The sequence below is a fragment of the Grampus griseus genome (assembly GCF_964374135.1).
Source record: "Grampus griseus genome assembly, chromosome: 12".
NCBI classification, from domain to species: domain Eukaryota; kingdom Metazoa; phylum Chordata; class Mammalia; order Artiodactyla; family Delphinidae; genus Grampus; species Grampus griseus.
In genome coordinates, this window is record NC_139006.1 from 49,882,225 (window position 1) to 49,909,613 (window position 27,389).

At 39.7% G+C, this 27,389-nt stretch overlaps 1 protein-coding gene and 1 long non-coding RNA gene across 6 annotated transcripts in view; one reads left to right on the forward strand and one right to left on the reverse strand.

Moving 5' to 3' along the window:
- Positions 1-27,389, forward strand: part of DTNA (dystrobrevin alpha) — a 394,651-nt gene that overhangs the window by 238,553 nt on the left and 128,709 nt on the right. For all 5 annotated transcript variants that reach the window (XM_082668517.1, XM_082668516.1, XM_082668515.1 and 2 more), the window contains exon 3: positions 24,283-24,350. In XM_082668517.1, coding sequence (XP_082524643.1) covers positions 24,284-24,350 — 67 coding nt within the window. In that variant the 5' untranslated portion in view covers position 24,283. The remainder of the gene's footprint in view (positions 1-24,282; positions 24,351-27,389) is intronic.
- LOC309831377 lies at positions 9,701-14,368 on the reverse strand. The gene is made up of 3 exons (XR_014297577.1): positions 14,296-14,368; positions 13,684-13,741; positions 9,701-9,720 (listed from the first exon to the last, which is right to left on the reverse strand). It is a non-coding gene; the product is annotated as an uncharacterized lncRNA (long non-coding RNA).

A 27,389-nucleotide genomic window follows, 5' to 3' on the forward strand; every position in this document is an offset into this window, starting at 1 on the left:
GTGAATGCAACTTTGTCTAGAAAAGAGGCAAGAAGGATATCAACAAAGCATTAATAGGATGGTTTTTATTTTCTTTTGCATAATTTTTGGAATTTTTCTAAATAGTAAGGATTCAGGGAAAAAAATATTTTGAGAGGGAGAGGTAAAAACAAGGCCCTCCCTAATTTGTGAAAAGTAATGCAAAAGAACAGAAGGGAATTATAGTAGACTCCTCCTGCTGCAGGAGCGAGAAATACCAACCACTCCAACCAGGTTAAATGGAGGAATAGGCAGATGTAAATAAAAAGAGTCCAAGTACACTTAGCTTCAGACTTGTTTAGAGCCAAAGACACAGAGGATATCCCCAAAGCTCCAGCTTTCCCTGTTTCCAGGCTCCTGCTTAACTCTATTCCCCATGAGTCTCCTACTCAAACATTATAACCAGTTCATGGGGCTCCACTAGCTCTTGGACAAGGGCTTTCCAAGCAGCAGGTAGGATGGCTGCTGAGCCAGCAGCCCCAAATCACGTACCACCCTCTTTGTATCCCCAGCAGGGAATTTTTCTCAGTAACGCAACCAAGGTCCCAGCAAGTAAGTGGCCGAGGCTGGCTTGGGTTGTGCTCATGGTCCTGAATGGTCACCCTGTCCGGGGTCGTGGGGTATTCTGACCTGGTTCAGTCAAGTCAGCCCCACAGCATCACATGGAATGATTCCAAGAGAGGGTACAGGAGAAAAGGAGGAAAGGAAATGTTGGAAGGACAGTCTGACAGATGTCAGTGACAGAAACAATTAGGTACCATACCAGACATTTGACAAAATTACCTCATTCAATCCTCGTGGAATTACATAAGGTAAATTTTCTTCTTGAGATTTCAAAGAAGGAAATTGAGAGTAAGGAAAACTTGTTATTTGCCCAAGAACATGCAGTGGAGAGATTTGAACTAAGATATGTCTCACACCACAGCCAAACCTCCCCTCCAAAATCTTGTAAGCTCCTCTGGCCGCTTCATCTGCAATCAGGGGCCACAGAGAGACAGTCTGTGTTTCATGTGTGAGAAATGGCAAAACAAAGGCTATAATCCCTTCCAAATTATACATCTAAGTAACCAGTTGTCCTGTCTCCCCCGAGAGCACTGCTTTGAGAAAAGTATGTCAGATCATGTGCCTTCCGTAAAATGTTGGATATTTTCTGTACATTAAATTTGGGTGTAGTATTCAAATCTATTAAAAGAATTACACACTCAAATTTCTAAACTTTTTTGAAAAAGTTTAGGCACATTCTGTGCTTGGCATTCAAAGAGTATTTTCAACAGCATACTAGGTACTTTCAAAGATATAAATGTTAACACAACCTAAATGAGGACACAAAGAAAAGACAGGAGAAATTCAAGGTGGGGAGACGTAAATAGCCACCTGGAATAATGGTCTTTGCGGGTCTGGCAGTTCTCCAACCAAAGCATACAATCTAAAAGGAACCTAAGTTTATTTATACCTGCTGAGGATTTACTCTACCTAGTGGTTAAGCCTCCAGACACACTAGATAAGTTTAGTAAAGCTTTAAGGCCTCAAGGTTTGCATTTCCTTAACTTTCTTATTTCCTGTCCTTGGTTCTGCATGAAAAAACTCATCTCCCCACAGTTCCAAGAAACAATTCCAAAAATAAATGTAGTCATTTGCTTGAGCCAGGACGTTATGTCCCCATTTTTCTTTCCAAAGCCTACAGGACATACAAGTCACTCTTAAAGTCTGTCCACTAGCACAGCAGATGCAAGCTCCACATTTGCTCCCTAAGTAGAGTCTGTGTTTGGCAAAGCTGCACGTTGTAGATAATGCCCATGAAGAAGCTACTAGAAGAGTAACTTATAGTAAAAAGCACTAAAAAAAGCCTTAGGGTTTGTTTAGCACAATTTATGTAGTACTTCATTCAGAAGAAGTAAAATTCCATTCATTAAGCAATGTATGTAAAAGTGATTTGAACACTAAGCATTAAAGCAATACACAATTGCTGGGGATTCTGACGTGAGTATGGCCAGCCTGTACCTTGCTCAGTCTGGAGCTAATTCCTTCCAGAGCCATATGTCAACTGAAAAAAATGCACAACTTAAAAGTTGAGAATTATGTTTTATTTAGCAGACAAAACTGAGGACTTAAGAGGACTTATTTCTCAGATAGCTCTGAGGGACTGATCCGAAGAGGTAAGGGAGGAAGCAAGATATGTAGGAGTTTTTACAACAAAAACCAGGGAGTCGGAACATCAAAAGATAACTGTAAATTAAAGAAAACCAGATATCTCAAGTTAAGGAATTTAGCGTGTTATGTGTATGGGAAAATGCAAGAGTCTGAGCTCACTGAAATCCTTCCTTTGATACGCTATCTAGGGCCAGTATCCTGTGCTTCTCATCCTGAGTCTCTTCAGGGTCCATCATTGGGGCTGGCTGCAGCGGCTGTTGGTGGGCATCCTGTTTCCACCCTCAGTTTCCTTAGAGCTTACCGTCGGGGCAGCTGTAATGTGATGGCTTGATGGCTGCAACATCCTTTGTTTACTGAGATGGGAGGCAATGTTTTTCACTGACACATAGAGGATGAGTAGTATTGCCTTGTGGCCCCTTCTTGACAAAACTAAGGTAGTGTGATGAAGTAGGAAGAGGACAGACCTTGCAGTCAGATTTAGGTTCAAATGTAATGTTCACACAATAACTAGCTCTGGGACCTCTCTGAGTCTACATGCCCTCATTTGGATAAGCCAGTTGTCATCTGGGACTTCCTATCCTCTTGGGGGAATCAGATCAAGTTGGTGGGAACCAATGTGTAAGTCTAACCCCTACCCACCAGCTTTGGGGATTCTTGGAGGTTATTTGTCTGGTTCTAACAGTAGACTGCTGTGTTCTCTTTTTCCCCTTTATCAGATTGTGAGTGCCTCCTCACCAGTGTCCACCAGAGAATCCACTCACACTGAGTGTCTAGTAACTTCACTGCAGGTTTGCGGTTGGCAAGGACCAGTAGGCCTGGGCAGCGGGGCAGAAGCACATGGCCTTTTTCATCTCTGCAGCAACCTCTGTCTTACTTTTCCCTTCTTTCATCCCTCACATAGGCCTCCAGATTGTTTCCTAGAAACTGCAAATATTTTCCCTCTCACTAGGCAAAAAGATTTAGCTCTCTTTTGTCCCTGTTCCAAACTTTCATTCTCAAATACATCAAGCTGCTTGCAGAACAAATGGCCTGCAGAAGATAGTCAGGGTTATACAGAGAAAAAAGGGAGTTTTCCGTTATCTTTTTAAAATAGTAATGCCTACTTTGCTCCTTTCCAAGATTTGTTTGAATTTTTGATATAAGAATATAAAATACTTTGCACATGGTAAATGCATGATAAATGATGATGATGATGATGTTTCTGTTTTAGGTAGCCAGTGTTTTGTAGTAACTGTACTTCTCTGGATATCACGTATCACAATTATAGTAATTATTTTTGCCATCATATTTTAATGTCCATCTCCCCCATAAGATTATAAATTCCCTGAGGGCAGAAACGATTTCTGTCTTGTTTCCCACAGTGTCCCAATGCCTCACACAGGGCCTGGCCCACATAGTTAACTCTTCACTGCATTCATGGATAGATGAATGAATAAATGGAAAGATGTTATGTGTGGAGGACTTTTCTCTTTCTTTAGAGTTAGTGACATTACAAGAAGTGACAGAGCAGGTGAGGGATGGAGGAGGCATGTAAGATGTTCTCGGAATGTTGTGAGCTCTGTAAGAGTTTGGAAAATTTAGCAGAGACTCCATTGTTTCTCTCTGCATTTTCTGCTCTCCCCACAGCATATTAGTCTCCTTCCTATTCTTATTGGGTTTATTAGTCTCCCTGAAGCTGAAAAGCAGACAAAATATTTGTGTCTCAACCTCCATTTTGCCTCAGTCACACAAACCATGATCATTAGGTTTTTCAGACTAGTCTGGGAAAACCTATCTTCCCCATAATTTATGGGAAATAGTTGGGGTTTTTCCTTAATATTTTTCCGTGGCAGATCATTTGCTTTTTAGCTACCTTGTGGGATCACCTAATAATCTAACTTTAATGTTCCCGCATTTTCTGAACAGGAAAATGGGTTGTGTGCTGTAATGAAGCTTTTAAATTAACTTTAGGAACATAACTCATTCCTCTACTGCAAAGTTGCCTCTATGCACAGTGACAGCACATTGCAAAGCAGAGACGCTGGATTTACAGTCACCCTCCTCTGTGGGCCTTCTTTTCTCATCTGAAAATGAGGAGTCTGGCCTAAGGAAGTGGATTTCAAACAGTAGCGCAGGATGGAGCCTGAGTGGACTGGGATCTGCCCTCCTTCTCCTGCCAGAGCAACTCCCTATTATCTGTTTGAAATGCTTGGCTCCAGTTGAGGAATTAATTTGAAGAAAAGAGTCCATGGCAAAAATAAAAATCAGCACGTTGGGGAACAGACTCTTCTATAATCCAAAGTGAAGAAAATTAAATCACCCACTAAATATTTTCTGAGTCTGAAGTGCTATGTTAGTAGGACTGTCAGATTAAAAAAAGGATATGCAGTTAACTTTCAACTTCAGATAATAATAAATAATTTTTTCATATGTGTATGTCCTATAGAATATTTGAGACATATGTGTGTATATATATGTATAGATATATACGTATCTTTAAATTTATTTGCTAAATCTGTAACCTTATATACTAGGCTTATAACACCATTTGAGAATGGGGGTGAGCATCATACGTTAAGAACACAAAGGCTTTATAAATAAACTTGAATATTTTTGCTGTTTATCTATTATTATTTTTGTTGTTTTTTTCCTTTTTTTTCTAATTTTTATTTTATATTGGGGTATAGAGTTTACCTCCTAATTTGTCCCTCCCCCACCCACCACCTTTCCCCTTTGGTAACCATAAGTTTGCTTTCTAAGTCTGTGAGTCTGTTTTGTAAATACGTTCATTTGTATCATTTTTTAGATTCCACATATAAGAGATATCATATGATATTTGTCTTTCTCTTTCTGACTTACTTCACTTAGTATGATAATCTCTAGGCCCATCCATGTTGCTGCAAATGGCATTATTTCATTCTTTTTTATGGCTGAGTGATATTCCATTGTATATATGGACCACATCTTCTTTATCCATTCCTCTGTCGATGGACACTTAGGTTGCTTCCATGTCTTGGCTATTGTAAATAGTGCTGCAATTATTATTATTATTATTATTATTAGTCAGTATGGCTCTTGAAAATTCATTGCATTGCTTCATTGCCTCGCCTCATGCTGGAGCACACACTCTGGCAATTCCACTTGCCAGCCAGTTGGCCTGGCTCCTCCTAAGTCTAACTTTTAAAGTGTTCTGTTTACAAAAGGCTCTAAAGCATTGCATGAGAAACTAGCCACTTTCTCACCTTCATCTCTGCCTTATTTTATTATATCATACAGGGTCCTCACCCCACCCCACTCCCAAGGCTACTTCCTATGACCTTACTATTTCTGGAATTTCTTTCTCATTTAAAAATGGAAATCAATGGGAAATAGTGTTCAGTATACAGAATTAATTTAACAGCAAATATACCTAGGGGACATCTATGCCATGGAGTTAGAAATTCTGGTTCAGTGCCCTGCATGTGAACAGCGCTCATAAACTCTAATGGTGTAGTACTATAGTTGTACTCAGATTAGCTGTTAACACTGATAAAATTTATACTTACAAGAGAGCAAAACCACGTTAAATTCTAAAATGTTACTTTCCCTAATGAACATTTGCACACAATACTTACATGCATGTACACTATCATTTGTTTCCATGTGTTAGAGATTTCATTTCTAAAAACCGGAGGGGAATCTTTTCAAATAAATTGTATGTAAGCCGTAATTAATGTGAATACATCCATCCAGGCAAAACATTGTAAGATATACATTTCCATTTGGTTTTATAGTAAGCAGTTGTCACCAAGTGGGGAATTGAATTGTGTTCCATAGCCATTGTGTCATGATCTTCAAATGAAGTCACAGTTAAGGGAAGAAGAATGAAAGATTATATAGACAGAATTGAACTCCAGGTTCTAAAACCACTAGGCTGGACAGAGAAGATGGAGACAGCTTTATAAGGGTAAAAATCTGAGTATTCTGAAATTTAAGGCTTCCTTTCAATGCCTTGAATTTCTTGGTATTAAAAAACATTTGCTGTAACCCTGAAACTAACACAACATTGTAAATCAACTATACTTCAATTAAAAAAAAATTGCCCACATGCTCCTGAGCTATTCATTGCACATTTACAATAAGAATAATATTATGAACTTTCAAAAATATTCATAGTACATTTTTGTGAAAAACACAGCAGATCAACCACATTGCTTGAATATAGGTCTTGTTTGAAAGTAGTGATAGAAAATTCAGTAGTAAATTTTGAAAAATTAAAAATAATCTGGTTTTAGAAATGACAAAATTTGGAAAAATGATTCTCTACTTGTTCCTCCTATAATTTGATCTTACTACTTTGTCAAACATCCTCAATTTTGTCAAGAAGGGCATAACTTACCACAGGCGACATGTCTCACTTTCTTTGGCTTGGGAAGAAATTAGCTCTATTCAAAACTGGGGAGTAGAAAAAATTAATTTGTATTCATTTTAAACAGTTGTATAGTGAAAGTATTAGTATTTGAAGACTATTTGGCTTCTTTGAAAATATTAAGAGTTATCCAAAATTGACCATTTGGGGCTTAGCTGAAATAGGACTGTATGTTTTTTAAGACTATCTTACTCATCAAAGCACTAGCATTTGTTAGGGAGATTGAGTCAGATTGTACCTATGAAAGTTATCTAAGTCCACAACCACAAACAGCATACGGTTTAAAATTTTAAATGATCTATGTGTGCAAAATTATTTTGTGAAATAAACATGAAACTTCACTTACTTAGGTGAATTTTTAATTATTTCTTCTAAGATGGTCTGTTGTTCTTCACCCTGTCTCCCCATCTCTTAAATATATACTTGAAGCCATCAGAGCAGAAGTGAATGATTTTTTAAATTTTATTTCTAAGCAGTTTCTCTTAGCAACAACTGACACATCAGTGTCACTGTCCTCCCTCTTACAGAACATATACCAAAGGCTACTCAGAGAGGAAGACTCCCAGTTCTTAGCTGTGAGTTCCACTTCCAGTGCTTCTTGGTCAAATCCTCCAAAACTTTTTAGTCTTTCCCCATCCCCAATTCATCCTGTGTAATTACTTTCAGGTTAATATTCTGTAATCACTGCTTGCATTATTTAACTCCTGTGCACAAGAATCTTCCCACAGCTCCTTTTTTTCTCCTTTATGAAGTATAAGCCCCCTGAATGGCCTGCAGTCAGTGTAACTTTCCCTGCTTTCATTTATTCTAGGGACTAGTGGTACTGTTACAGAACCAAACTTAGTCCGCTTGCCCATGAACAATAAAACCAATCTACTGTTACTGGGTTGTGGTGAAGGAAAGTGCAGCATTTATTGCAGGTGCCAAACAAGGAGTGTGGGTAGCTAATGCTCAAAAAAATAAAAAGCCCCAAACTCCCCGATGGGTTTCAGGGAAGAATTTTTAAAGGCAAGGTGAGGAAGGGGAGTCACAGGGTATATGATCAACTCGTGCACAGTTCTCTGATTCGTTGATGGTGAGGTAACAGGGTGGTGTTGTGTCACGCGTTAACATTATCAATTCTCAGGCTCTAGCCAGTCTGGGGGCTACGTGCTCATGGTCATCTTTTAGTTAACTTCTTCCATTTGATGAGGGTTTTGGTGTCTGTAAAACAACTCAGGAATATGCATCAGATACTGTTATCTTTGTACTTCAGGGAGGAACTGAAGATTCTGTGACTGCCATATGGCTGATTTACTGTTTAAATTGTTACCAGTTCTCCTGGTCTTACTGCTCTTTTTGTCACCACATGTTCACATCCTTTCAATCATTAATTCTTGAGCCAGGCTTCTGTGACTCAGGGGAGGCCTCGGTCAATACAGCTTTTCTACAAACAAGAGACAGGCAGAGAATATGGTGGGAGGGGTCTGTCCTGGGAAGGCCCAACGGAGTCCTGCGTGGTTACAGTACTAATGAACATCACGGATATGGTGTATGCCTTCACGACACTGATCATCTTATGAGTGATACAGACACCAAAAACAATTTCATAAAATATTTTATGACTATAATTGTGATAACTGTTACACAAGTAAATTAGGAGGGCATTATGAAAGAGTTAGCTAGGGTGTATTAGAGAAATTAGGAAAGGGTACCCTGGTGTAGTGTTACAAATGGGAGCTGGCCAGGATTGGGTCTGAGAGGGGTTAGGATATGCAAGGGGAAGAGAAGAGAGAATATTCCGGGGAAAGGAATCAACCGAAAGGAAGGCCCAGAGGTCTGTGTGACTACAGTGCAGAGAGTGGGCAGAGCGACATGGGCTTAGGCTGAACCTAGGAGCCAGATTGCTCAGGACCTACAAAGCCATTTAAAGGCTTTGGATTTAAACTGAAGTCAGTGGGAAGTCCATCCTGCATTTACTTGCCGTTTCCCAAAATGCATCTTAGTTTACTACAGAGGCCATTAGACACAACAGTTGTGTCTACTAGATTAGCTCATGTAACCCGAGCTGTCTTCATAGAAGCACAACATCTAAACCAAGGAGGGCACACAGTACAGCCTCGGCTAGTGAGGAGGGTAACCCAGACCTCAGAAATGAAACAGCGCGGTGTGTCTGCTTCTTTCAAAACAAAGGTGTCCACATTGATTGTTTGCCATTCAAAACGTATGGTTTACTAACAAGCCAGACTACCAAGCAAACCACGCTAAGCCTGGACGCCTTTTTGATGATGAGTCTGTCACCCTCCTTTAGCTCCTCTCTCTCCTGTTCCCTCCTTATTCTCTCCTTCTAGCTGCTGTCCTGGTCTGCCGAATCCCTCCCCTCTACTGTTAGGGGTCTACTGTGTCTGTGGGGGGAAAACATTTGACAGTAAGAACTGCTGATCTAATAATAGTGCCCTTATATCTAGGGTTTTGTGCAGTGTTCACAGTCCTGGGAGGGTCCTGGTTCCGAGAGCCCAGAGCCGTGTGTGGCACATTAATGAAGGATTAGTACAGGATGCTATGCCGGAGAAAGTTTTCCTGATCCAGTTTCCAAATAACTCCCGACAAGTTTTGCAGAGAAAAGCTGCATAATTAGCTTGAACTTTTTGAACTAAAAAACGCCTGCCTCTGATTCTGTGGGATTAGGATGTAGCAGCCTCTATATTAAAAATAAACACGTTTTCATACTTCTAAGTGACATTTTATTAAAAACTAAAAATGACCGTTAATTTTTTCCTTTCTGTTTGGAGGTGAGAGGTTCAGTTCTCTTTTTATTGGTCACCATCACAGAGTCTTCCCTCTACACGCCTCCATAAAATGCTGGCATAATCCTAAAGTTTGGATGAATAAAGGCACATCAAACTTGAAAAAGCTCTGTCATTTCAAGGTCTCATTAGCTTGGCTACTTTGCAGACTATGAATGGACCTTAGGAAACAATAACTCAATTTCAAAACACTTTCAGACAAATGGAGCCACAGGGCAATGACTTGATGGCTTGGAAGGACTTCTGTGACACTCACTTGTGAACTTTGAGGTTCTCGTCTTTCATTCCCCCTCCCTTCCATAACACCCCCTATTCATTTCTTGATAGGCGTTCTCTAGAGGGTTTTTACATTCAAGGGACTGGCTCAAAGAAGTATATCTGTAAAGCAGAAGAGAGAAAAAGTGTCATGACCTTGTGAAAGCAGCTGTGCTGAAACGCATCTCTAACCAGGACCCAAGAATTTTACATTTTTGACTTTGCTACTTCCCTGTGCAGCCTTGGACCACTATCATTTGACTTCTGACTGAGTGTCCTTGTTCTCACCAAGTGACACCACAAAGTGGAGAAACAGTAGTACAGACATATATCGCAAATGGGAAAGTCATAAGGAGGAACTTCTTGGTCTGAATCCTTGATTTACACACTGTTTTTGTTTGCCCCCGAAATGCTGTGCAGGCTCTGACTTCTTTTATTTGAAATGGTCTGACTTTATGTAACTGTCTAAGTGACAGAACTGATGCACTGCACGTTTCAAGCCTAATAATGTAACAGCTCACAGCTGGAAGGGAGCATCTCTGAGATGGATTTCTATGCTATGTGAGCTCAAAGGATACTGTTGGTCACATGTAGTAAACTTCCTAAGTCCCAAAATCCCTTTCAAAAGCTTTTTGGAGCTTTTTAAAAGGACAGTTTTTAGTAGTTATTTCTCTCAGTGCCTAATCATTTCCAGGTAGTAGTTTAGGTTCATTAAGTCTTTGAAGTCACTAAGGTGCTTTTAAATGCATCACTGCCCCCGTGCATTGAATGACAGTGAAATGGTGGGGCCTGGTCTCTGTGCCCAGAACATCAGGAAATGGCTTGAGTGCCCTTCAGCAAAAGCCTTTGTTCAAAAAGAACTGCTTGTTCAGTCCAGGATACTGAGCCCACTGCTCATTACCCTTTGCTACGTTCTCACAAGGGTCAGGGAGACTTGTTTCCATAAATGCAGACACTGAAGCGTGAATCTGGAACACTTGCTTTCAGTATTCACAGATTCACAGGGTAGACACAGTGATGCATCACAAGAGTAACGTTTATAACCTCAGAAGTGTGTCCACCGTGGTGTTAATGCTATTTCGAAAAAACGTTTTGTTCAGTTCTTACTTTGCATCACTGACTGTTTCTAGTGCTGTGTCTGTGCAGTGGGGGGTACTTTGAAGTATGGGCATAGTGAGTCAGAGAAGCACAGTGTGTGTGTGTGTGTGTGTGTGTGTTTAATTGTTCCTTTTACAAGCACTAACTTGGGGGATTATGATTCAAAAATTAACTGTGTTTTCTGGTTCTCTGGGCAGGTCTGTTTTCTACATAATTATATTGTATATCACTTTGTCCTTTATATTATCATAAGAATAACATAACGTAATAAAAGGATGTGCTCTTTTAATTAGGTTAATGTAATTCATTGTGGTACTGACTTGGGGATCATAAGGTTCCCAGTAGCAGGCATCTCATTTTCACAGCCTTTGGTTAACTAGCTACTTTCATGTTTCAGAATATTCTGTTATAAGCAGGGTATTCTGTCATCCAGGTGAGTTTTGATAAGTGGTAGATTGGGGGGTCCAATGATTCTCCTATTGTGATAGTCTTATGTATGATTGTGTATTTTAATAATCTGAAAATATTCTTTATTTAGTAAAATATTTACCTCTATTACGTTTGACAGTATTAATTAAGCAATCAGAGCTAATTCGATGTATTAATATAGATGGAATCAGAGTGTAACCTGGTTAATTACAATCAGGAAGCCCTTGAGATTGAAAGGGCTTGTGTCCATGGATTCCCCCACTAACCCTCTGGAGCGGACTATTCCTAGAACGTAGCTAATATAGTGACTCCTATGTAAGCCATCTAGATGAGTTCAAGAATTACTGAGGGCAAATTACTCAAATTTAAGTTTGTATTTTATGATGGCATTTAGCAAATGCTCAATAAATCTTGGTCCAAAGGATGTGGCAGTAGGATGAAGAGACTAAAAGCTAGTAATGAAAGTCAATCAGATAAACCTAAGTTTAAATTTCAGCTCTTCAAAATCTCTAAGCCTCTCTTTCCTCATCTATAAAATGGGGATAATAATGCCTCCAGACTTGAGGATTAAAAAAGATCATGAAAATTAGGAATTAACACAAGTAGGGCTCAATAAATGAATAAATGATATTTCAGACCTAGTGGAGTCTAAGGTGGAACAGGGAGGGGGAACAGCATGGTGTCTGGGTATATGGCCTCTAGAGAGATTCCTGAAGTACAAATCCTGGTCTGTGGCTACCAGCAACGTGACCTTGTAGAAGTTTTTTAATCTTTCTCAACTGTGTTAGGTCCTTATGGCTGCTGTAACAAATTTTCACAAATTGACTGGGTTAATTGAAACAACACAAGTGTACTACCTTACAGTTCTGGAGGCACAGGTGTCCAAAACGGGTCTGACTGTCTAAAATCGAGATGTCAGCAGGTTACTTCCTGTCTGGAAAGGAAGAAACCATTTCCTTGCCTTTTCTACCTTCTAGAGTCTGCCTACATTCCTTGGTTTGTGGGCCTTTCCTCTGTCTTCGAAGTGTCTCTCCTTTCCTTTAAAGGACTCATAATTCCATTGAGCTCACCCAGATATTGCAGGATAACCTCCCCATCTCAAGATCCTTAATCAAATCTGCAAAGTGCCTTTTGCCATAAAGTAACATATTCACAAATTCTGGGGATTAGGATGTGGGCATCCTTGAGGGGTCATTATTCTATCTACCTCATCAACCTTGCTTTTCCCATCTATAAAAAAAGGGTGGGGACTTCCCTGATGGCACAGTGGTTAAGAATCTGCCTGCCAATGCAGGGGACACGGGTTCGAGCCCTGGTTCGGGAAGATCCCACATGCCATGGAGCAACTAAGCCTGTGCACTACAACTACTGAGCCTGTGCTCTAGAGCCTGTGAGCCACAACTACTGAGCCCGTGTGCTGCAACTACTGAAGCCCATGTGCCTAGAGCCTGTGCTCCGCAACAAAAGAAGCCACCACAATGAGAAGCCCGCCACCGTAACAAAGAATAGCCCCCGCTCACTGCAACTAGAGAAAGCCCACGCACAGCAAAGAAGACACAATGCAGCCATAAATAAATAAATAAATAAATAAATAAATAAATAAATAAATAACAGGGTAGTATAATATGACCTATCTCAGAGTTACGATAAAAAATAAGTCGGATAATTCATGGAAAATTCTAAGTTCAGAGCCTACCCACACATAGTAAGCACTTAATAAATGTTGGCTATTATTGTTATTATTATCAGTGAATGAATCTCAGAGTCCCTTCCTGCTACATAACTCAGGCATTCATGCCTCTGCTTCAACAAGATGATTCAGAGGCCCTGCCTGATTCCAGCCAAAAAAGAAGACGCCTTCCCACCAGCTATTCTTCCCCACTGAGATTCTTGGCCACTACCAGCTAAGAGCCATGGCTTTCTCAAGAAACAGAGATTTCTTGCAGACGTTCCTTAATTTCAAATAAAATTCTCTTCAACAGAAGAGACATAACTAAGAGCGTTATAATTCACAGAAGCAGATCCAGAAGCAAGAAATAAGGGCTGCCTCTGTTTCTTCTCTTTCCATTCTGTACTCCTGTCGTACGAGTCAAGCCTCATCTCAGGGAAAGGACCCTGGTGTTCAAAATGCCATTGTTTGCTCCTGGGGATCTTGCAGCCATAACTTTTGGCTGTTCCTACACTCTGTCTGCTTCTTCTCCATGTGGCCTATTTAATGTTGGCCTGAACCTTCATTAACCCCATATACTTGGCTGTGCTTTTATTGGATGGCAATCATCAAAGTCCCTACAATGTCATTGCTGTTTTCTGAGTTGTTTTATATTATATCAGCCTGAGATAGTCTCCATTGAGAGAATTTGAGTGGGGAAAGGAAAAAATAGCATGATATTCATTAATTAAATCAATTAATTAACAATGAACCCATGGTTAGCCTCTGTTCCACTTTTTACCGACACATTAAACTAGATTGAAAAGTTGTTGAATGTGTGTTCCCTTAAGTTCTCATTTTAAATGAAAACAAAATAGTTCTTCCTGCCATTTAGAATTCTTGAGACTTACCCTTTAAAAACACTTTGTTCTGCTACAAATAAGTTTTCAGAGACGTCTAGAAGAATGACTAGGGAGGAAAGAGAATTTTTAAACTTAGTAAACATTCCCTATGATCTGTTCATACCCCTTATGGACTGTACTTGAAACTCCGTTTTCTTCTTATGCTTTGTTATTGGTTCTGAATCCACATGTACATAATGATGGTCAGATTGACATTCTCCCACCTATCTTAGCCCTCTCCTACCATTTTCCCTCCCACCTTCCTTATCTCAAAAGAAAGTTTTTTTCATATGGCCTCTGAAATATATCATCCAAACCTGACCTCCCCAGAAAGCATCCAAGAGCCATGGTTATTTCCTCTTCCCAGTCAATCAAAATTGCCATCCCCTCACTGTGTTTATCTTAATACACAACGAAGCATTAAGAAGAAAGCAACTAAATTAATTAAGGTGAATTTTCTGATTCTCCCAAGGAAATTTGCATTTTTAAGGCCATAAAGCTAATGTTTTTTCTTTCTTTCCCCCAACTTTATTGAGATATAATTGACAAATAAAATTATAATATATATAAAGTATACAGCATGAAGTTTTTTTTATAAATTTATTTACTCTATTTATTTACCTTTGGCTGCATTGGGTGTTCGTTGCTGCACGTGGGCTTTCTCTAGTTGCGGTGAGCGGGGGCCACTCTTCGTTGCAGTGCGCAGGCTTCTCATTGTGGTGGCTTCAGTAGTTGTGGCACACGGCCTCAGTAGTTGTGGCGCGCAGGCTCTAGAGTGCAGGCTCAGTACTTTTGGCTCACGGGCTTAGTTGCTCCAAGGCATGTGGGATCTTCCCAGACCAGGGCTCGAACCCAGGTCCCCTGCATTGGTAGGCGGCTTCTTAACCACTGCACCACCAGGGAAGTCCCACAGCATGATGATTTCACACTGTGAAATGACTCCCACAATCAAGTTAATTAACACATCCATCACCTCACATATTTACTTTTTTTTGATAAAAACACTTAAGATCTACTCTCTTAATAAATTTCAAGTTTAAAACACAGTGTTATTAACTACAGTCACCATGTTGTACATTAGATCCTTAGAACTTATTCACCATATAACTTTGTTTTCTTTTCCCACTGTTCCTGCCTTGGTCTTTCTTTCTCAAGCTAAGAACTGTCTGTTTTGTTGCTGGGAATCATATTGCCTAATACACATAAAAATGCAGAAAGTTATTAAAGGAGCAGAGTTAAGGAAAGGAAAAGAAAGGGCAAGAAGGGAAGTCTGGATCAGAGAAAGAGGGAATCAAATGAAAAGAGGAGAGATGGAAGCAAACGATGGGGGGATGAAGAGGATACAGGCATTTTATGATGCGCAAGTCTCCTTCCGTGTCATCGCACAGCCCATTAACTCCATCCTGCCCAGCTCCCTTTTGCATCCACTATGTATATCCTCAGTTATGCTTTAGTCCATTTCAGTGTGTGTATGTGTGGGCAACGTCCCACCACCACTACCCGCAGGGAAAAAAGAGCCGTTCCCTTGAATCTTATTTCATACAATTCCATTTTGGTCTTTCTTAAGAAGCCCAGTGTGCTCTAGTACACTGGTCAGAGATGTCTGGTTTTAAGCCCTAAATTGATCACCTGGGCAATTACTTAATCTCTCTGAAGCTCAGTTTCCACATCAGATGGGAAGAGTAAATACACCAACATTATGGTGTCCTTCATAGTGCTTCGTACCTAGTATGCTTTTTTGTAAAATAGTTAATTGTTTTATATAGTATTGTGGAAGTTATTATTATTATAACTATTACTGTTTCTTCTCCCAGAAAAAGTCAGATTTTCTCGTCCTCTCGCAGAAAACAATTTACTCACCTGCCTCTCCCTTTCCCACCTCTCCAAACTCAGCACTCCCTAACCCCCAAAAAATAAATGGAAAATTTAAAGCATGCATGCCTCCCTGGCTTACCTCTGGATGCTCAGTGCTCTGCCCTACACTTTTATTCTCACTTTCCTTTTCCCAATTCTCCTCATGGAAATCGCACTCCTAGAAGTCCAGATAACAGCTAGCCCATGGTCAGTGGCAGCCCCAGTTGTTTTGTTGCCTCAGCACATTAGACACGGACAAGAGAGGACCTATTTCTTTCTCCTGCTCTTTTTAAGATCTTCCAAAACAAAAGGTGAGTTAGAATCCTTTCAAGCACCAGGAGTCATGTCAGTAATGTCCTAAAGCACTCTGCATTTCCAGATGCGAGTTCCTACCTGACACTTGAGTACTGACTTTGTATATCTGGCACCTTGGTTTCTACCACTTGAGGAGCTCATCACTGTCTTCTCCGCATCATCATGGCTCCACCTTGATTTCTTTCATGTTTTCCTCACCTGAGGAGGCCACCACGAGCCTCTTGCCCTCTCCCCTGCGCAGTTGCTCTGTGGAGGCATCCATTGGCTGCTCCCTTTAACTAATGGTTAGTGTTCCCTATAAAGTAAAGCTACCTTTGATTCTCATTAAATCCTGGCTTTCTTCCCCTAAACCAGTCCATGCAAGCACTTTTAATTCCTTTATTTATGTATGCAGGGGCATGAGCATTATGGTGGAGTGAGGATCCACATCTTTTATCAAATTATTGAAAGGGGCTGAAACTTAAAAGAAATTATGGACTGGATGGCATTGCATTGCTTAATCACCTAATACCTCTTCATTGAGAAGCTAAATTAACTCAGTCACTTGAAAAAAATTTTGAACTGCATCTTTAAATTTTTCCAAATTATTTTCCTTACATAAATGTGTGTGTGTGTATATATATATATATACACATTTTTACATATGCAAGTAAAATAATATATACTATATATACTATTGTATATTATATATATACGTATATATATATATATATATATATAAAATATACAGTATAATCCCACTATAATGAGATAAGTCAGGCTTAAAAATCCAAAACTCAAAAACTTGGGGTCTGGATTTCCCTGGTTGAGAATCCGCCACCAATGCAGGGACACGGGTTCAAGCCCTGGTCTGGGAAGATCCCACATGCCGCAGAGCAGCTAAGCCCGTGCACCACAACTACTGAGCCTACGCTCTAGAGCCTGCGAGCCACAACTACTGAGCCCATGTGCCACAATTACTGAAGCCCACAGTACTAGAGCCTGTGCTCTACAACAAGAGAAGCCACCACAGTGAGAATCTCACGCACCTCAACAAAGGGTAACCCCCACTCACCGCAACTAGAGAAAGCCCATGCGCAGCAATGAAGACCCAATGCAGCCAAAAATAAAAATTAATTAATTTTTAAAAATACATTTAAAAAAACTTAGGGTGTTATTATTGCAAGATTAATGAAAAAAGATCTTGTAATTATGGGGGGAGGGGAATTTTCATTTTTCCTTTATTAGATATGTAGGGAAAAGAAACAGACCTATGTTTATGAACAGCGATATCCCACACTGAATGGAGAAGGTTCCAAACTATCGGAAGGCAGTCATTTCCTAACAAACACCTGAACCCCCAAAAGTTAAGAATTTGGCAATCCCAGAAGGAGAACAGGGAAGACGCTTGCTCCAGTGTTAAGGTCAGCCACGGTTCCCCCATGACCAAGTGGGCCTATACACATAACACTATTGCTCTTGAGAAATACAGGTGCACATACACGACCATTGTCCCAAAGGCACATCATACTGGACGAAACATGTTCTCTAAAAAAATCTTAGGTCCTAGTGCAGTGCTAAAGGCAGCAGTATAGACGACCCTCTCCCTGTGGTTGTTTCCCCTAGGGATCTTTGAGGTCCTTTTGATGAAGCTCTTAGGCAGGGCTTCCGAGTCCTTCAGAGACTTTCTAATAACTTTGAACCTCACGTGACAGAGTCCAAATTTTTATCATCTTCCTTCCAAAAGGCTCCCTTTTCCCATACCAAGTTGCTCCCAGCCCGGTTCTGCAATCTTTAAACCCTGACTAATAGGTGATGCCAACTCCTCTTGACCTTCGGAAGTCCTAGCCTCATACCAAGCCAAATGAAGTCAAACAAAACCAAATGACCTTAAATATCTTGTACCCTCTGACCCCAGAACAGCAGGTTCCTTCCTGACTTGAAAGTACCACTGATAGTAGTTCTTTCCAGCTAAAAATGGTTTTCTCACTTTTTAATGGCATTTTTTGTTTCTTAAAGTTTACCTCATTACGTACCCATATCAATGTACGTATCTGTTTATGTCTATGTACGTTCCCTGAAGAATCAATTTTCTTCTCCCTGGGCTCAAAGTACATTTTAAAGTGGGTCTTACAAGCTAGAGAAACATATTACAAAGCAACATAAGAATTCCAACCTAATGTTTTGCAAATAAGTTCAATGATCAAACTCAACTGCCATCATATTTCTAGTTCAAATCTGGGTAGGTATCAGGAGTGCCTATGGTCGTGACACTAAAATAGTGAGCTTGTGCCCTTCATCCCCCAAAAACAAAACTCAAGTTCCAAAAGCAGAAGTTGATGTTCAAAGTAAAAGGCAAAGCCAGAACCCCATTATAGCCATTTATTTTAGTGACAACATTTTCCTCCTTTCAGGAGCTCATCTAGCTAAAAGACTAAGAGATAAAAGCAAATGCAATTATATTTTGCCTCAGGAAAGAGCTCTGAATACTTTTTTATTATATTGCCAGAGATTAGAACAAGAATGTAAATCTGAGAAAGTCCTACTAGAGGCTTCTTTCATTAACAGAAATGGAAACAGGCATTTATACGCCACCAATAAATCAATTAAAGGAGGAAAGGAGCTTGAAATGGTCTTCATTGCACTTATTAACTTTGGGGATTACAGCAGTTGGTGATGACTAGACCCTGCATCTTCCTGTCATCCACCTGGAGCAAATGGTTGGAAATAAAGCCTGGGAAGAGTCTCATCACACTAAACATGAAATCTGCAAGTCTTGTGTTTGCTAAAGTGGAGCAGAAGCAAAGCAGAGCCAGACTCTTCTAAAAACATTGTCGGCTTTTGTGGATTTAAAATGTGAGAGTGTGAATCAGTGTGTGAGTTGGTGTGTTTATATGTGTCTGGGTTTACATAAATCCTGACGCTGGGAATTATTTTAATCTCTATGATAATTTCCAGTACAACGATGTTTTAAAATGGGAGGATTCCATTAAGAAGTAGCATTCAGAGGAATTTCTCAGTGACATTTGAGAGTGATGTGGACCCTTCCTCTCTAGGCTCCTTTTGGACTGTTAATCACGAACTTCTGTCAACTTCTTTTCAGTTTATCAGTTTCAGAAAATCTTCATTTGCGTTGGACAGTGGCAGCTGGAATAAGATTACTGGCAATTAGAATCCAAACTAGCTGAGGAATTTCAAAATTAAAGGCAAAAAAAAAAAAAATGGATTCAATTTCCTGCCCTTACAGACAATACTTTGTTTTGGGGGGCAGCCACCACCTGCCTAGTGTCAAGTTCTTCAGCTGGAATTTGAGAGTAATAATATCTCTTCAACTTCCTCACCAGGTTATAGGGAAAAGCATTTTATAATCTTCAGAAAGTTATACAAATGGAAGACACCATTCGTTTAAGCTTCTACCTTTAAAATGTCTTATATATCATGTGTAATACAAATGTCTGTTTATTACTGATGATGTTGGATTATAGACGTGTCGTGAAGGATGTGATATTTCAGTGGGAACTTCTCACTATGCCAAAATAAAATGCACTTTTCTTCCAATACTCTGTGCCTCACATTTGGATTTTATTCTTTATTTCTTGCTGGTTCCCACACTGTTCTACTCTGTTATTTCATCCCTCCCTCCTATATAGGGGCTAAGAGGTGGAGCCCTCCCTATCCAGCTTTCAGCCTCTTTTAATGACTGTGCTGGAAGAAGGGTGACTTGGTAACCTCACCTCCTACAAACTCATTGTGCCATGAGTTCAGCAGAATGTTTTCTAATATATGTGAAGTGCTGAGGGCAAGCAAAAGCTGAGGTCCTCTCCTCTGCTGTTCTCCACGTGAACTGCCAATCACCAAGTCCTATCAGATGCGTCCTAAATCTCTCTCAAGTCAGTCCTTTAGCATAAGACATATTAGTTTCACTCCTGAATCACAGAAATATCCAGCTAACTGGACTCTTCCATTACTCATGGGTTTCTATCCCCTACCCTCCTGCCTACCCAAATCTTTTCTCCACTCGACATGCTGGAGCAACCTCGCCAAAACCTAAATCTGTGTACCTCAATTCCCTGCTAAAACCCTGGATGGTACCCAGCCTCCCGTAGGAAGGTCCTATACTGTCTAGACTTGACAAATAAGGCTTTGTAGATCAGATGCCTGTTCGCCTCTCACCTGCACTCAGCAATACTGAACTATTCCCAGTTGCCAAACGCACCATATACCCTTTCTCAAGCTCCATGCTTTTTTTTAGTGATTCTTTCTAACTATAATTGCCATCTCTCCACCCTCTTCTATCTGGAACATTCCTATTCATCCTTTAAAACTCTGCTCCAGAGTCACCCTTTCTTTGATGTCTCTTTTGAATCTTCCCAGATATAAACTACTATATCTAGCAGTACACACCAAATTATAATTATTTGTTAGAATAATTTGTTTCCCCTTCTGGACTGTGAGCTTCTTAAGGGCAAGGATCATGTCTTACTCATCTTTGGATCTCAAGAAGCTAACAGTGGTCTGACCAATTATAGCTATATTATAAATATTTCTTAAGTGAATGAAAGGATGGATTCTCATAAGTGAAAACAATACACACCCTGTGTAATCTGTGGGACTGAGTGCTAGTAAAAGAAACATCTGACGGGGCTCACCCCTTATTTATCATTGTTAGTTCTTTTTATACTTTTGACATTTCTGCAATCTTCTGGTAAAACTCTAAGTTAAGCATCTCATCTACATGAAGGAGCAACAGACACTGACCAAATCAGGCCTGTTGGTGAGCCATGCACCTTGTGATATTAGTATCGTCATAGATGGGTTATTTTCCCCTTCATCTCCTCCATATGACTCTGGGCAGCTGTCCTTATACTGAAATTCATGAAAAGTCAAGCTTCTTGACAATTTCAGAAGCGAAGTTGCTGTCTGTAAAGCTCTTCTTCCTCTACTGAAATTTTTGCTACTTCTTTCTTTCTAAAACGATGAGAAGATAGTCAGGCATTGTGTATCCCAAGACCCACTGATCAGAGTTAAATTGGAAACTAAGGAGCCCACAGTGGTGCTTTTTGCCTATTTGATTTATGAGCTCACTGTGTCCACGAGTCCCTCTGTGGAATCAGTGTAAGCTGAAAACTGGCATGCCTCCATTTTTACTATTATGACTGCAATCGATGGGGAATAAATGAATGTTCTCCATTTTATCTAACAGCGCCGCTTCCCAGAAAACTCTGGGGGGAAAATGAGAGGTGTGCTATTTTTCCTTATATATTCGTAATCATTTTCCAGGATTTCCATTATTTTACACCACTGAGCTTTTTCTTTCTTTTCCTCATAAGGTATACATTTTACTTAGAAGTGAGAATTAATACCTATTGTGTAACTAATGATTGTTCTTTTATGAGTTAATTAACCGAAACAGTGATGAATAGACCAAAAGGTGACATCAATATAGTTTGCGTGTATTTCAACCTCTGTTTCATAAGACAAGATTTTACTGTAAAATGCATGGTTCCAGATTATTTTAAAAATATAAATTGGTTTCTCTCACTTCAAATAATTAATCTCTGAAACTAATACAATTGGAATTTCACTCTTCTATGAGTCAGTTTTTGAAAATATAATTGAAAGTCCATTTGGGGGAAGAAAACTTATTTTTCTTTTCTCTCTTTCCTCTTTTTCTTCTGTTTTATTCTTTTGTTCAGTAAATAGTAACTGGACATAGTATCTGTTGACTGGATTTGGCTAGACACTGTGAAGAATTTAAAATTTTCAGTTACTGCCCCTAAAAACCTTACAGAGACAAACAAAAAGTTAACTAAAATAAGAGATGTCACAGACAGTACCAAGTGAGTAGTAAGGGCAGTAACTCTGCAAGTTCACAAGCCAGTCTTTACCTCCCTGACATTTTCTTTCTTTTTTTTTTTTAACATCTTTATTGGAGTATAATTGCTGTACAGTGGTGTGTTAGTTTCTGCTTTATAACAAAGTGAATCAGCTATACGTATACATATATCCCCAAATCTCCTCCCTCTTGCGTCTCCCTCCCACCCGCCCTATCCCACCCCTCTAGGTGGACACAAAGCACCGAGCTGATCTCCCTGTGCTATGCAGCTGCTTCCCACTAGCTATCTATTTTACATTTGGTAGTGTATATAAATCCATGCCTCTCTCTCACTTCGTCCCAGCTTCCCCTTCCCACTCCCCTGCTCCCTGACATTTTCAATCATAGCTTTCCAGCCTGCCATCCTTTGTGATTTATTTATAATGGTTCTTCTCATCTCAGTCCAACATATAGACAGATGCAGGAATATATCCTGTTTCTATCCCCTATCTCTATACTGCTTCAGCTCTACTTCTGAGCTCTTGAAATAAAAATTGGAAGCTCTTCCCAGACTAGTTTGTGAATGTCAGATTATTTTCTGCCCACTTCCTCTGGAGGAAAGGAGATGGGTTACGTGATTCAGGAGGGGTGTGTGTTTCTCCTGATCTATATATATCAACCATACCTACACATTTAAAATCTCATGAAAAGAAAGCATTGGACTGTGTTCAGCACTGCATCGTTACCAAGTTGAGGAAGCCTCATTAACAACTCTGTGTTTTTCCAGTTATTATTGAAGCCTGACCTTGGTTATATTACCACCCATTGTGAATGGATACACACTCTTAACTCTGTAAACTAAGGCTGTTCCATGCCCTTCTTTCCTTTCCTAGCAGTAGGCAAATAATCCTTAACTCATAGAAGCAACTGGAGAGGCTGTTTGACCAGTTTGTCTGACATCACATTTTGTTTCTCCACCAATTTTCTTCTTTGAGTCCCCAGTGAGTCATCATCTTTTGAGCAGTCTTCTGCAAGCACAACGGGCCCTCCATATCTGTGGGGTCCACACTGAGGACTCAACCAACTCCCCATCAAAGGCAGATCCAGGGGACCAACCGTACATCACTGTTTTATATAAGGGACTTGAGCATGTGAGGATTTTGGTATTGGGGAAGCAGGGGAGAGGCTGGAACCAATCCCCTGTGGATACCAAGGGAGGATTGTAGTTCCCTTAAATTTACCCCCAGGTAGTCAACCTCTCTCACATTCACATATCTTTCTTTACACTTCTACGGCTGTAGTTGCCTCATTGTGTTTTCATTGCTTTTATGCTTCTGTATCTCACTACTAGAGTGTAAGCGCCTTGAGGGCAGGAACTGTGACTTCATCACTGTTGTATACTCAAGAGCTTAGTTTGGTTCCTGGAGTGTAGAAGGCACTCGATAAACATTTGTTAAGTGAATGCTCAGCGCTGAGAAAGAGGCATAACAGACTATGGAGATTCAGAGGACAGTAACCAAACCATCACAGAGAGTGCAGGAAAATTTCAGAGGAAGATACAGCTAAACTGAGACCTGAAGGATAACTGCAACTTATCCATTCGTAGGCTGAGGGCAATCCAGGCAAAAATAATAACAATAACATGAGCAAAATTCATATTTGAAAAAGAACAGGGTCCATTGAAAGCCAAAAAGATCAGCTGTGCCTTCTGTTTACCATGCCTGAATCAAAACATATATATATGTATATAAGTGTATGTATATATGTGTGTGTGAGAGAGAAAACCTTGGTTTTTAAAAGCTTAATTTGCTATAACAAAAAATCAGCTCCATCAACCTATAAAACACGTATATTTAGCCCAAAACCCTCTATCGGGCTAAACAACATTTCCATTAACTTTCTCATTATTTTCTTTTTCCTTAAGTCAAATTTTAATTAAAAAATTTTTTTTATTCTCCATTTTAACTGTTGGTGTTTTCGTAGTATTTTTTAAGTAGTTCTGTTGCAGACGATAGTATGATTAAGTAGAGATAGGTAAACCTAACCACTTTGCCTGAAATTATTATGTACAGAAAAACAGTTGCAGATTCCAAACACTTAAATTAGAAATGAACATTTAGGAAATGACCTTCTTCTAAATTGAGGTTTTGAGTGCACACAGGACAAGCTGTAACAGAATGTAGTGGAAAGCAGACTGGTCTTGGAGTACACAAGTCTATGCCATTTCCCTTACTATGTCCATGAGACTCTCAATCTCATCATTTCTTGAATGGGATCTGTAATATCTGCTCTATATTATTCATAGGTATTCCCAAAATTGAAAGAGGAACTCTATGTGAAATGCATCACCTAACAGATGGTAGAGGGTTGTATTCCGTTATAGCACAAGGTGATCTGCTATTGTAGTTTTTTGTACATTAGAAAATAAAAATTTTACACCCCCTTCCACAACTACAATATTATATATGGAAAATATGTACAACCATTTAAGTTAGTCAAAGTAAAGCTATTCTTTTTACAGACACAGTTTTAAGTAGTTGGTGTCTACGTCTGTGGCATGACCATAGCAAGTGTGTTTATGTAGAAATAGCTGTTTGCCTTATTAACATGAGGCTAATACACATTGTAACCATTTTGTCTCATAGAATGATTGAAGATAGTGGGAAAAGAGGAAATACCATGGCAGAAAGAAGACAGCTGTTTGCAGAGATGAGTAAGTATGGAACTTTGAAGGAACACCCTTGAATACTCATGGAAGGCTGGAAACAACCACTTAATCCTTATGACATTTGTACTTTTCCCTAAAATCCTAAAGTCTTTACATAAAATGTATGTTTAGGCGTTTTTGCCTCCTCTTGAGTAAGAATTAAATTAGACAGTGAATCATCATAATTTGTTACTAAGACTGTATATCTTATATGAAAGAAAAAGGTTCGTGGACCTGAATGTATATATACATACACAGATGCTTAATAAACACTATTTAGTGTTGGCATTAATACAATCCACTGAACTTCAAAGTCTGTGTTCATTTCCCTGTACTACCACAGGGTCTGGCACATTGCAGGAAATAGATGAAAATTTTGAAATGAATCATTGAATGTCTTACCCACAAAACAATATCATATGTTCATATGGGAAAGAGGAGTCAGGCGTGATTACCAGACCAAGCTATAAGCTGTCATTTGAACTTCATGCAACGGGGGACAAGCTGTCCTACAAACTAGTTTCTAAAAAGTGAAAAGGAAAACAAAGGTTTAAAAGAGCTTGGAGGTGACCTGCTATGCAAGGAAAACCAAACCAAGACTATATTTACTGACTCCAATGGAGAACTTATTAAATAAAGATTGTTGGTTTATGTAAATGCAAGGTTGCTGTGTAAGTAATTGGGTGGTAGTATCTCCTTCTAGACCATTTTTCTTATTCATAAGGAAGAAGAACTTGACATTGGGGGGAGAACACACATCTCAAATTAAATGTTATAAAGAAAAAAGTACGATTCTCTTATGGGCTTTTTATCTCTCCTTCCCTGCAGAAGGAATGAGGATGAGCAGAAGTGAGTCGTAAGCCTTTTACTCGGGGAAGCCAAGAGGCAAAATTAGGCTTCTACTGAAGATTGAAACTGATTGGCAAGAATGAGGGTCAGAGCAGATAAAGGAAAGCCCCAGACAATAAGATTCACATTTTCCTTTATCATTTCCCAATAATCTGGAGGCACCAAGACAGCATTAGAACTAACAAAGAGGAAGGAAAATTAAAATTGATGTGGAGAATCTCAATCATGCTCCTTGCTTTTTCCACTTTTAGAAACATGTCTAAAGTGCCTGTGACAGTTTCAGCCATGACCTTCCAATTTCCATGTCTGATACTGTAGCCTCACTTCTGGCCTGACCAGTCATCTGGAACTGTGACCTTTGTTGATACAAATCTGACAGAGGAAGGAACCTAGTTACTGCCTGGCCATCTAGACAAAATCCAAAGCAGCACAGGTATCCTCTCACATCATAGATTCTTAGACTGAAGAGGCAAGAGCTCTGTATATCATGGACCAGTGTTTTGTCAGAAAAAGAAAAAAAACATTAATTTTTAACATAGAAAAGCAATAAAGTCTTAGAGGAAATCTTTAAATTTATCATTGTTACATTAAAGACCGTATTAGCCAACAGACTGTAAGAATTTTAAAAGTGTGCTTATGTCATGATTTTATAACATTTATCTGAATTTAAGTACATAATCCCAGCTCCTTCTAAACCTGGTGCAGTGTCTGGCACAGACAAACACATATGTCACAAATGTCTTTTGAATTAAAGTTGTCCAACTCAGGGCTTCCCTGGTGGCGCAGTGGTTGGAGGTCCGCCTGCCGATGCAGGGGACACGGGTTCGTGCCCCGGTCTGGGAGGATCCCACGTGCCGTGGAGCGGCTGGGCCCGTGAGCCATGGTCGATGAGCCTGCGCATCCGGAGCCTGTGCTCCGCAACAGGAGAGGCCACAACAGTGAGAGGCCCGCGTACCGCAAAAAAAAAAAAAAGTTGTCCAACTCAAAGAAAGATCAACATAAGTTTTATAGCCATAGAAACAGAAAAGCTCTAAATTTTTCAAATGAGAGAGACTTAGGAAAATTGTGCATTCATTTCCCAAATTGTAACTTAACCTTTTCATAGAAGCTTCTCAGGGAGGTCATACAGTTTATTAAATCGTTTTGAGTTCTCCTGATTAGTGATCAAAATAGTTAAGCAAGCCACACAGATATGTATCTTTCTTCCGTTCTTCCTCTCTTCAAAAGCAAGTAAGCACATCTGACCTTAACAATTCATTAGTGAGCATCGTGTTCAGATTAACACTAAATAGGACACATGTCCACAGTAAGTGGGATTCTGCCAGATAAAGCAGTTGGCTGATTTCAACAGGAGAAATTGATTTTGATAGTCTGTCAGACAAAAGAGAAATGTAATCTCATTGAGAATGTGTTAAATATTTGAAAAATATATGGGTTACCCCAGTTCTATCAGCAGGACACCAAAGAAAACAAGGAAACTATTATCAGAGAAGACTGACATCGAAACTTAGAAAGTAACTTCTTCCAGGAATCTATGATGTCTAGACAGGGAGCTGAAAAAGAAGGAAGAACTTGTAAATCTGGTCAGCTAAGAATTACCTAGAAGTAGTTCTTTTTAAACATGAAAGGAAAGTGCTGAAGAGTTTCTTGGTTTTAGAAATTGCAAATGTCACAGGAAAAAAAAAGCAGTTAAGAAGGCAGGGAAGACTTCTTTCAATACTATTGTGAGAGGGGAGAGAGATGGAACTCAGCTCTGCCGGAACCAAAGACAGGAGAGTTTCTAAGCACTGGGGTGAGCTAGAGCAGAAGTACTGGAGGATACCAGAGGGGAAGTTGGTCAACTGTGTTTGCTCATTGTCACAATGAGGAAGTTAGGCTCCTACCCTCCCACAGAGACTAGGAGATCTCCTTCAATGATTTCATTTCCAAAGAATGGCTCCCAGTCCTTGAGAAAGATATTCCTGGGTTGTAAAACTGGCAAAAGTCTGGGAGGTTTACCTCTTTAAAGGGGCAGACAAAGAATTTACAAAGGAAAGTTTTGTAGAAAAGTAAGTGCTCTAAGAAAAGGGAGATCAAAGACCTAGAGTCAGGAAGAAACCTGTCTAAAGGTTAGTCAAGCTGAGGGGAACCTTACAAAAGCAAAAGAACAGAGAACACAGAAAACAGGGTGACGATTTTTTTAAATTTAATTTAATT